Source organism: Molossus molossus, unplaced genomic scaffold, assembly GCF_014108415.1.
Source record: "Molossus molossus isolate mMolMol1 unplaced genomic scaffold, mMolMol1.p scaffold_m16_p_23, whole genome shotgun sequence".
Taxonomy (NCBI): Eukaryota; Metazoa; Chordata; class Mammalia; order Chiroptera; family Molossidae; genus Molossus; species Molossus molossus.
The window spans coordinates 7,176,196-7,188,236 of NW_023425359.1; the positions used below are offsets into that span (position 1 = coordinate 7,176,196).

A 12,041-nucleotide genomic window follows, 5' to 3' on the forward strand; every position below is an offset into this window, starting at 1 on the left:
CACACGCACGACAAGATCTGTAAGAGTCTATCCCGTGACCCTTTGGTGAGTGGGAAGACACTCTAACCACTGAGCCACACCAACCAGGGCTAAAAGAAGTTTCTTAGCAAGCTAGAAAACCAAGCATCTTCTGATGGAACTGTTCCCATTCCACTCCTTTTTCTCTAGCAAAGGTATTCCAGGAGGATCCTTACAAAGAAAACCTGAACAGTGTAAGAGTCACTTTCTGAGCATCTAAAAGTTTTGTCATACTCAAGGAAGTCACCTCTGACTCAGAATGGAAGGCCCTGCACGTAAGTGGTAACATGCTCATCAGTATTCATCCGTGCGCTATGACTGTAAAATCTGTTCCACAAAAACCCACAGGGCGCTGTCTCAGCTGGTTTCTCCAGCACCGCACTGCAAAACCAGTGCGTAACGCCCCCTGGGTTCTAAGCCAAACGGACTGTTTCAGACCGTGCTCTGCACTGACGACACCAGCCACTTCCAGGCGGCGGCCCAGGAGGACGCGATCCTGTGGGCGCCACCGTGGGCCTCGTGGACACGCACGCTGGTGACCACGCAGATGCCAACTGCACAAAAGATCAACCCGCTGGACTTCAAAATCCAATTTTCAGTATTTTTCTATCTTTTCTTTCTTCTAGTTCCTACGTGCAGATATTTGACCTCAAGTATTTTGGGGCCCTGACCCCTTTTGCTAGCCTGAGAAAACAGCCTTCCCGGGCTCCTCAGGGGCGTCTCTGGGCTCATGTGCACCACCAGGTGACCCTCAGAATCGTTGTGTCCCTGGGACTGATGACGGCGGGCAGTTACCTGCTCCCCCAAGTACTCCACGTCCAAGGCCAGCTGCAGCCTGATTTTGTCGTCGTCACTCATGCCTCCGCCACTGGACCCACTGGGGGTGGCAGAGGCGGTTTTCCGGGCTTGTTTCAGCCTTTTCAGGCTCTCCTCCATCTTCTTCACCGAGTGCAGCACGTCGGACACAGTTTCATAGTACCTGGAGCACAAGACCCATTTTCAAGTGACACAGGCGTTTGCATGTAACACCACATACACCAACTGGCATGGTGAACAACCAAAAAAGATTTTTAAGATAAAAATTCACTTCCAATAAAAAAACAAAAAACAAAAAAAAGCAGCCACAGTAAACATTTAATGCTTCTTAAGACTGAAAGAAAATAGGGTGCTGACGGCCTAGTTCTGTATCCCCTCAGTCCCGGACACTAAGACCACCACCGGCTAAGCTGTGTCAAGAGTGAACATCTGCGCTCCCTCCCCAAATGCAAGTAACAAGTTCATTTACAATCAGCTCCAGGAACAGTCCATCCTTTAGAGTAAAAACATTTTGAAATTTCAAATAAAGCCTGGCTGGTTTGGCTTAGTGATTAGTCAGAGCATCAGCCCACAGACCAGAGTCGCAGGTCTGATTCCAGTCAAGGGCATGTACCTGAGCTGCAGTTTGGTCCCTGGCGGCGTGCGGGAGGCAACCAGTAGATGTGTCTCACGTCAGTGTTTCTCTCTCTCTCTCCCTCCCTCCCGCCTACTCTGAAGATAAATGGAAAAATACCCTCTGGTGGATTGAAAAAAAAAATCAAATAAAACTAACTGCCTTCAACATATTCTCAATAACCATCCAAATTATAAATGACTTACATTTAAAAACTTTGTTTATAAGCTGATTATGTGGCATTTACATAGAAACACTATTAGAATTCATTTTGATGTTCAAAATTAACCCACAAATACCACTTAACCCGTAAGTAATTGAAATAAATAAAATGCTATGGTAAAATTAATAATTAAACAAAATTGAACAACAAAACTGAGTAAGACCCTCTGATGTCAGCAAGCTGGGGACAGGCAGACGGAACAGAAACGAAGAGACTCAAGCACAGCAGCTCTGGAGACTGCACAGACCTCACAGGTTGTCATCGGGTTTTAGACCCGATCCCTTATCAGTTGCAATTATTCTTCTCTTCTCTGATTACAACCGTCTCCCCACTCTAAGTCCTTTGATTGCCTGGCATGACTGATGCCACTGTGGACTGCTGGAGCCAGGAGAGCAAGGATCTCAAAGGAAAACAGGTGTGATAGCTGCATGCGATGGCTTCAAGGACAGTGAGGCCGGTGTGCCAGGGTGGCGGCAGAACATGCCCGAGCTCCTGCAAGGTGTGGCCTGGGAGACACCAGGGCAGTGTGAGCGCAGCCAGGCCGGCTGTAGTCCAGGCAGGGCCTGGGGTGGGGGGGGGGGCACAGCTCGACCCTCCACAGGGCAGAGAGCTGAGCGCCTCCCCTGCCTGTCCGGCGACGAAGCGATATGATGTTACCTCCTGTCACCTGCCACCCTGTGACGGGCTCAGGGCTTTCTAAGGAAGTCCAGAGCAGTCTGTGTGAGGCACTCACCTGTGAGTGCTCTCTGAGAGCGCGCCCTCTAGCCACTGCTGAATCATCGCGTGTCTGAGCTTATCCCTGTGCCCACCCTGAAGCTGGTAAAATGGCTTCAGAGCACTGTCCACGTACGGGGAAGCTGTCGTTGGCACCTCCTAGATAACGGTGGCAGGGGTGACAGAGGCACAGAAAGAAAGACAGGAAGTTACTGGAACCTCAAGTTCAAAAGAACACTAGTAATGTACCAGTTCTGAGACGTGTACACCCTGCACCCCTTCCAAAAGGGAAGTGTTGTCTACAGAAAGGCACCTGGAGAACAGCAGGAGTCGGCAAGAAGGGGGAGAGGTCGGGTCTGGTCTGGAGCTCGACTGGGTTCAGGTGCCGCGCCAGCCACTGCCGGCGTCGTTCCCTAGGGCACTGCTTCCCATCACCCACACCCCCCCCCCAGTGGTCTCACTGAATTCCAGGTCCGATTCTGTGTGGACGGGGGTGGGGGCTGGGCTTTGCTGCTAGGTGATGCTAATGCTGCTGGTCAAAAGACTGCCGTTGGAAAAGCAGGATCTAGGGTGAGTAATGGCTTTTCTAACTCTGGTTTCTTCATCTGTCAACAGGACACCAGTACCCACTTTGCAGGACTAATGGGAGTGGATGTAAAGGGTTTCGCACAGTGTCTGACCCACACGCAAGCCCTCAGTAAACACAGACCCTAGTGAACAGAAAGGGAAAGCTGGTAGACGACCAAAGAAAAATGTATTTGGCAACATAATAGTCCGTCCTTCCCGCTTCTAGGCGGGAGCGTCCAGTCAGACCAGAGAGACCTAGCAAGAGAAAATGAGGAGATGAGTGCTCTTGCTAGAGTGTCATCCCACTGCAGGCCACAGGCTTCCAAAGGAGAGCGGCCACAGAGGAGGTTAGTTCAACCTCAGCTCAGCAACAAGGCGCCACGTGCTCCCGCCAAACCCGCGCCGGGTGGCAGAGGCTGCTCCCACCAGGCAGGTCTGCAGGAAGCCGGGGACCTCAGGACTGCACGATGCGGCAGGTCTTCAGAATTCCTGAGAAAATTTTTAGTTGTAAACTGCCTAAAACCCCACTCTACAACTGGGAAAAAATAAAATCAGAGGGAGCCCTGGCCGGTTTGGCTCAGCAGTTGGAGCGTCGGCCTGCGGTACAGAGAGACCCGGGTTCGGTTCCCGCTAAGGGCACGTACCTCGGTTGCAGTTTGTCCCCAGCCCTGGTTGGTCGTGCGGGTGGCAGCCACTCGATGTGTCCCTTTCACGTCGATGTTTCTCTCTCTCTCTCTTCCTCTCTCTCCCTCCCGCTCTATCTGAACAAAAAATGTCCTCGGGTGAGGATTAAAAAAAAAAAATCAGAGGGAAACTTGTGATCTAGCAAGAATAAAATAAGTGTAAATGTATGAAAATGAGAGTTCAATAGGAAAAACTAAAGCACTCGTAAAAATAAATTCCCCAAATCATCTTTCTATAAAAGCAGAAAACAGAGAATGCCATTAATATATATTTTTTTAAATCTGTATTTCTTGCCCTGGCCAGTTTGGCTCAGCGGTTAGAGCGTCGGCCTGAGGTCCAGAGAGACCCGGGTTCAGTTCCCACTAAGGGCATGTACCTCGGTGCAGTTTGTCCCCAGCCCTGGTTGGTCGTGTGGGTGGCAGCCACTTGATATGTCCCTTTCACGTCTATGTTTCTCTCTCTCTCTCTCTCTCCCTCCCACTCTATCTGAACAAAATATTGTAAAATGTCCTTGGGTGAGGATTAAAAAAAAGCTGTATTTCTCAATGCAGTTTTCTAAACTGCATCCAGTAGAAAAACAGGAGAAAGCAGGTACTTCCAATGACAGGATGAGGGGAACAAGGTAAATTCTAATTTTTTAAAATTTGAGACAATGAAGACAAAATTACGCCACGAAGGTACAGGACTTAAAAGTCCGCACTAAGTCCAACTAGCAAAGCACCGGCCATCCATGTGGAGTGTGTCTCACAGACATGTCTCTGAATGAGACAGGAGTGTGCCAGGCTCCTCCCGAGACCCTAGCTCTGTCTCCCGCTCAACCACGCCTCCCGCCGGCCTCCTGCTGTGCACTCCCCCTCACAACTCTGCAAGGAAGGGCGCTGACCTTGTTGGTTCTTCGGTACAGCCGGGGAACCTCCAGGGCACTTTTCAGGTAAGTGAAGCAAGACTCACTTAAGTCTTGGACGATCCTGGTGCTCAGGGCGGGCACACAGGCTGACAAGGACCGCTGCGAGTCCTCCAGGGCTGCTGCTGACACACAGACTGTGCTTAGTCACTCTATCCAGTCTGGATGTGACTTATTTTAAATGCTGTGATAGTATTTAGAGAGTGTACAACAATAAATCAAATGACTAAAACTGAGCAAAATTTCTCATTTAGGGAAATTATGATCATATATATAATCACAGAATAAAATAGAGAAACAACTAAAGATTTATAGGTAAAGAGAATGGTAGTTGAAATATATCCCAGTCTTTAAATTTTTTCAAAAATTATTTCTTATTCAAAGATTTTCTAAGTCTAAAGATTCATTTTTACCTGAGATAGAAGAAAAATTCTTAAAGCCAATCATTTCCAGTTTGGGCTTGATTTTTTCCAAGAGTTCTGGAAGCTGGAATAAATATGCACTTTATATATTCAGTTACTTTTTTAAATCAAAGGAAGAGGCGGTTCTACCTGCCATCTACGATCTCTAGGATACTGCTAATGAATGCTGAAATGAAACTCAGGACTCCCAGTAACTTTCATCAGAAGACAGCAAAATTCTTAATGAAACCTTCACGAGAAAAACACTCACCATGGGAAATAGCAATTTCATGGCTGTTAGTAGGCCCAAAGAATAAACATTGTGGCTCTCCCCAGTACTAAAAAAGCTCAAGTAAAAGACCATGTTTTTGCTTAAAACATACAATATTTGTTTGAGCACCACAAAATACTTGAACTTGAGAAAAGCACAATTATGTAACAGAGTACTTAAACAAAAATTTATCCACAAAGTTCTTAATGAAAGCAAAAACATGGAACAGGCACAGGACTCGGAGGAAAATAAATTTAATAGCTCAGTACTTTCGAAGTATAGCTGAAGAGTAAATGTTACCAAGAAATATCGGGGTACTTGAATGAGAAATAATTAAAATCCAGCCCACTAGAGAGGGTGCCCGCACAGTGAGCTGAGCTGATGAGACGCCTGTGGGCACGGCCTGCGCTGCGCTCAGCGATCACAGAGGCCCAGGTAGCGTGCTCCGAGAACAGGCCGGGAGGAAGGAGCAAGAGAGCGCTGTGGGAGGTGTTCTCTCGGGGTGTCCTGGGCCCCAAGAGTCTGAGCCCCTGGGCGGATGGTGTCAGGTCTTTGCGCACTTTCTAAGGAAACACAGCCCTGAGCACATGGCATCGTGGGACAAGCTCACCTGCTCCTGAAGCCTGTCCAGGTCTGCGACCACGTACACAAGCTGAGTGCTGGAGATGGAAGCTACGGGCTTTGTTTCGGAAGGACCACTTCCTTGGTCTTCACTGTTTCCTTGGGTAACGGCAGGGTCTTTGATACCAGTTACCAGAGGTTTTTTAGTATCCTTGGCACTTTCATTAGAGATGGGCCTGAGTGAAAGCTGAGAAAGGATTCAGTGATTAAATACTCTGCCACTGCAGGCACGTGAGAATGGACATACGTGGGTCAACAAGTCCCCACAAATGCCAGCTGTCGGCAGTCTGTGCCTACTAATGAAAGCACACCATCTCATCTTCTGACAGGTGTGAAGGACTTGGCGAGAGACAAGAACAAACCTCAAGCCCACAGATGTCACGCCGGAGCGCGTGTCTAATTCCAGAGCTAAAGAGGAACAGGCAAGCGTAAAGTAACAGGTCCCTAAACTGAAGGCAAATCGATTTCTGGCACATCACAGGTTTTAAAAATTAACTAAATTAGGTAAATAACTTACTGAGTTTACTTAATTTATTATAATATAATATTAAAAATCAAAATCCAAACATCATTATGCTTCAAATAATACAAACAAAAGTGTTCTTTGCATCATGTATTGCTAGACGGAGAAAACCAAAGAGAAGTAATAGCATCAAGAAAAGAATGAAATAATGAATGTTCAAAGAAAAATAACTGATTAGAGATATAAGTTCTGGCCAGCAAGAAAGACTGCGTGACTTAGCAGGCCGGGCCTAACAAGAATCGTGCAGCCACGTGGTGCCCCACGAATCGTTCAGTGGGCTCCAGAAACGGCCTAACGAACCAGGCTGGTCTGCTAGGACCCTTCTGAGCAAAGGGAAAGGGGACACTAACTTCCACTGGGTCCCATTAAGTGTCACACACTTCTGTCAACAGTTTGTCATTCAACAAGTATCTCCTTACTCCTCACAACATACAGAAGAATTTTACAGATGAAGAATCTGAGATTCGTCTAATTTTCTCGCAGCCACACAACTACAAGGTGGCAGAGCCAAGGTCTGGTTTCCTGACTCTAAAGCCGGTGCTCTTCCCGTGAAATCACCATGCAGGACAACTGGCCCCTCCTACTCCAGTCAACAAGGACTGTCTTCCTCTCGATGAATGACATCTTCCTCACGCTGACTTCCTGAACCCTTACACACATCTCGGTTTTCAGTCATTTCACATGGCAATGACCAGGGCATGCGTGTCTGTCCATGGAGACAGGGCACCTGAGACTGAGATGCTGGTGCAGGGCCTGGCAGAGGCCGGGCGCTCGGCAATGAACTGTACTGTACGCATGATATCTAGTAAACCATCATGGACGTGTGGACATTTAATATATTCAACTACCTGGCCCTGGCCGGTTTGGCTCAGCGGTTAGAGCGTCAGCCTGCAGTCCAGAGAGACCTGGGTTCGGTTCCCGCTAAGGGCATGTACCTCGGTTGCAGTTTGTCCCCGGCCCTGGTGGGTCGTGCAGGGGGAAGCCACTCAATGTGTCCCTTTCATGTCGATGTTTCTCTCTCTCTCTCTCTTCCTCTCTCTCCCTCCCACTCTATCTGAACAAAAAAATGGAAAAATGTCCTCGGGTGAGGATAAAAAAAATAAATTAAAATAAAAATTAAAAAAAATATATTCAACTACCTGAAAAGAGAAAAAGTAGGATATTCTGAAGTGACTGAAAGGTTAATTAATTTTACTACCTTTTAATCTCAACGAGCATATGATTTTTCAATTTCCAAATACTAACTATTAAAACCCATACGTCTTTATTCCCAAACATTTTCACTGAAATGAGCACCCTGGTTTTATTCGGGAGGCGCGTCAAGATGCTGGCTCTGAGACGGGAGAAGGGCTCGTCAGTGCGGAGCTTCCCGACAAGGCGGAGCGCTGACCCGAGACCACGAGCAACCGCACAGAACACTTGGGGGAGGGAAAAGGAAACCGAAACAGCGGGATCAGACCTGAGCAGTGAGCCTATGACAACATGGCCTTTAAAGCCCTTGCACGTCTAGCTGAACGTCCCTCTCCTTCGTCGGCCCTGACGGCGGCCGAGCCACAGCCGGCCCTCACCTCGCCGACGAACACGGAGTACCGCGCCAGAACCTGCAGCGTGAGTCTCCACAGGCGATGCGCCAGCGACGGCAGGAACATCTGCTCTGACCAACACCTCTGCAGGCTGCTCCATGTCCTATGAGAAGCCAACAGGCAGAAGGAGCTTCCGGCTGGAGAAGAAGCACACACAGAAGGATGCATCTATGAAGGGCTGCAGTCTGATATTTGTATAATTTGAGTGAAGAAAGTGGCATTCTGCAGAACTCTGTGAGGTCAGGAAAGCCGTTAGTGGAGGCGACAGGAATGACCAGGTGGCCACATAACCCATGTTATTACAACACCTCTCACGGCGATGCGCTTTCCGATTTTTACACGATTCCACCTCCCAGGTGTTGAATAAATACTAAACATATACAGCATTCAGAAATAATCTGTTAATAGGTACTTTATACCAAATCAACAAACATGAGCAAAATGGCAGTCACTTACAAGGGTTTAAACTCTGGTTTTGAATTTGTCCTGTTCCATTTGTCACCTTCTCTTCCCTTACCTGAATAAACTATTTGTTTATAGGAAGTTAACTCCACACGAGCTTTTGGCAAAGGCAGATGAAAACTAACTTTCAGGCTAGAAGAAAGCAGTTCAGACTGAGTTGCAAATAAAGGATGCAGCAGCCCAGAGACCTATGTGGATACACAGCCCCATGTCTGTGAGTGGCCACTAGGAACAACCACGTGACAAGACTGATGAAGCTACAGGGAAGCAAACACATCTGGAAAGTCTGCGTACCGACCGCTGCCACTTGTCCTACGTCCCAGGTCTGGTGCCCAGCGCTCTGGAGGCCCAAGCCCCAGCTGTGAGTCACCCCAGGGAGGGGCCACCCTGATCCTGGGAGGAAAGCAGCTTAGCCAGTTTGCTATAAAAAGGGCTGATCACATGGTACACCAGGGATCATGTCCCCTTCATATGTGATATTCAGGAACAAAAAATGGGTCTGCTTCCTATATTCTTAAAACAACCTCTTATCAAGAAACTGTAAAAACAGAAAAGTGTATAAACCAAAAAATGTGATTTCTTTTCCTCTCTTACAAAAAAAGAAGTTATAGTAAGTCTTTAAGGTCTAACTTACTGTAAGTTAAAGTACCCTTGGGTATCAGGGTCTAGATGACTTGGTGAGCTCAATGCACTCATTCAGTGACATCCTGTCATTTATCATTTTAAGGAAGTTACCTGGAGCGTCTTCCAGTACATCTGTAAGTGCTGCTTCTAAGGATCCCGCTATTTCTCTGAATCTGGGATAAAAACAAGAGTGCAAATCAGTGTGTTTGCTGCTGCTAGATGCCTGTTCCTACCTATTCTCCCTTCTTCCTAAGTACAGGAATCCTCCACCCACGGGCTGAATAAGGGCTCTGAAGACACCAGGTCCTAATCCCTGGAGACGGAACCTTACACGGCACAGGGCTTTGCAGATGGGACTAAATGAGAGACCCTGAGGAGAGGACAGGGTCTGGTTCTCTGGGTGCAATCACGTGTTCCTTGTAAGACGGAGGCAGAGGGAGAACGGAAGACCTAGAGGAACAAGGTGAGGTGCTGCAGGAAACGGGGAGAGAAGGCGATGCGCCCTCGGAGCTACAGTTTCTTCTGTAATTCCTACAGCTGCGAACAAGCAAGGTCCAGATAGGGGTTGCCGGCCAGATTCAGAGCTGCTCTTCCAACCCCCGGCATATATACTTCAGCAAACAAATATTCAGGTGATGAGTGATGACGACACATCAGTGTAGGTTCATCAACTGTCACAGGTGTCCCGCTCTGGTGAGGGATGTTGGTAATGGGGAGGCTGTGTGGGGCCAGGGGCATCAGGCTGGCTCCACACCACACAGAATGCTTTTACCAAAGTGACAGTGGCGTTTAGTCCTTGGCAAGGTGGCCCCTGTGGACCTGGGTCCTTGGGCAGGGTCTCAGGTCCCTACACAGAATTTACAGTGTACCCTTAAGACCCTCAGCTGGGTCGGGAGGGCTGTGCCCTCTGAATGTGCAGTGCTGGGGGGACGGGCTCCTCTGTGCTGACCCAGGTGAGCTGCTGACGGACGGAGGGGTCGTCTGAGCCCTCAGCACTGAGGTGCGGAGGGCGACAGGGAATCTGTTCCAAGCCCCACAGATAGTTCTTCTATTAGAGAAAATAAAATTGCTCCCAAACCACATATCCTTCCATTTCCTACAGGAAATTCAGCTTCACTATAGTATTAGTAGGACCACCGGCGTACATATCGTCCGTCATTGACCAGAATAATAAATACATGACTGTATGTTTTATTTTCTAACTAGCTGCTTAAGCAGTATTGTTTCCCAAGACGAGCACATTCTTTTGTCACCTCCTAGCTGGTATCCTTGCTGGCAATAAGTTCTGATACATGCTTAAGATCACCTTACCTAGTTGATAATTTTGGGTTTTTTGCTAGTACATATATGCTTTTAGTAAAGAGTTCAGAGACCGAGTTCAAGGACACTGAACAGTAAAAGAAACTGCACTTCAGACAAAAAGCAGCAGCCTGCCCTCAACAAGGGTGCGCACGCTGAGAGCAGCAGCTGCGAAGAGCACCTGGACGCTGGTTTCCCGCCGCAGCCTATCTGCCCCGTGGAGGAACGGTCTCTCCCACCACCCAGGGAAGCTCACACAGGGCTCATCTCTCCCAGCGGCAGTGAGAGGTGCAGAAGGAACACAGGACAGCAGAGAAGTGGGACAAGAGAGCACGGAGACCAGCCCCCGAACAGCAGCAAAGGAAGCGGTGACCCCGAGCACAGTGACGAGAAGGGGCAGGAATGGCTCTGCAGCTGGGAGAGCAAACCAGCATCGACACCTCGGCCTCAAACCTGACTCTACCTTGTCCAAAAGGTATACAAATATAGGAAGTAAACTCCAATAGAGAACGGGCCTGCCAGCTAACTCAGCAAGGCTTGTAACAGGGAAACCCTGGAAGCAACTGAAGGTCCCCTGGAGGAAGTGCTTACACAGCATGTGGCACTGCCACACGGGAATGGGTCTGACAAGCAGTCAGCTCAAGCCATCGAGGGACCAGGAAGAAGAGGTGCGATTTAGCAGTGACAGAGCCCTGGGACGCAGTTTTATGTACGTTTGTGAGAACTCTGGAAACACACACATGGGAAAGTATAGGAAACAGTCACAGCAGACCCTCGGTGTCAGGCCGCTCACACAGACATCTGACTCTGCAACCAAGGGGAGAGATCCCTGACTGTAAACGGCCTCAGTACTTGACACAGCCGGGCCTCCACCCCCACCCCAGCAAACCCCCATGTTGCTTTGCTGGGAAGTCACTTTCAGGAGAGAGGGTTATATTAGTTTATACGTCTTCTAGGAAAATGGCAAACGGTGAGAGGGTACCTGGGTGAACTGAAAAGGTGAGCTTAGTTTTCACATGTATGTGGAATGTCATTTTGGTCTTAATAGATATTTGTAAAGAAGGCAACTCCAAATAGAAACATTTCTCAATTCTTAAATTTGGGTTTGGGAAAGGTCTCTACAGACATATTCCTCCATGCATGTCACAGGTCTACAATGGCACAAAAATACTTATCTAAAACTAGAAAGGGAGTAATAATAGCGATGGTGTTGCCTCAAAGAAAGGACTGCCCTGCAGCATCAGAAACACTGGGAGGTATGTCTCTGTTCTGCACAGGTGGACTTGAGGGGGAGGGAGGAAAAGCGAGGTGATCCTGGGTAGATTATTCACCATAAAGGAGAAGACACGCTCACCATGCACTGAACAGAATATGTACAGTATATATGCACATGTTCTGGGAGCATAGAATATTCTAGAAAGATTTCAATTAAAACAGACCTAAAACTTAGCCTTTGGCATTTAAGGGCTTAATACCACAGTGTCCAGGAAGCCATGGACTCAATACAATCTAAGACTGTTTTGGTCATATTTGCATCTGTCTTCTTCCCACGAGAAACAAAGTTCTGAGCTTACTTTCCGACACTCCTGTAAGAACGTGCAAGGCAGACGCAGGCAGGCGCCAGGACAGTGAGGGGCAGTGTGCTCACAGGATGGTGGGGGGATGTCTGCACCGTCAGAGGCAGGCGCACACTTTACTAAGAGTGCAACAGAAATGGT

General features: G+C 48.2%; 1 protein-coding gene across 1 annotated transcript in view; it reads right to left on the minus strand.

Moving 5' to 3' along the window:
* The window catches only part of COG2 (component of oligomeric golgi complex 2), a 45,394-nt gene that overhangs the window by 1,137 nt on the left and 32,216 nt on the right, over window positions 1–12,041 (minus strand). The window contains exons 11-17 of the mRNA XM_036277520.1: window positions 9,136–9,197; window positions 7,924–8,075; window positions 5,822–6,019; window positions 4,953–5,025; window positions 4,519–4,661; window positions 2,404–2,543; window positions 814–997 (exon numbers count right to left, since the gene is read on the minus strand). Of these exons, the coding sequence (XP_036133413.1) occupies window positions 814–997; window positions 2,404–2,543; window positions 4,519–4,661; window positions 4,953–5,025; window positions 5,822–6,019; window positions 7,924–8,075; window positions 9,136–9,197 (952 nt within the window). The remainder of the gene's footprint in view (window positions 1–813; window positions 998–2,403; window positions 2,544–4,518; window positions 4,662–4,952; window positions 5,026–5,821; window positions 6,020–7,923; window positions 8,076–9,135; window positions 9,198–12,041) is intronic.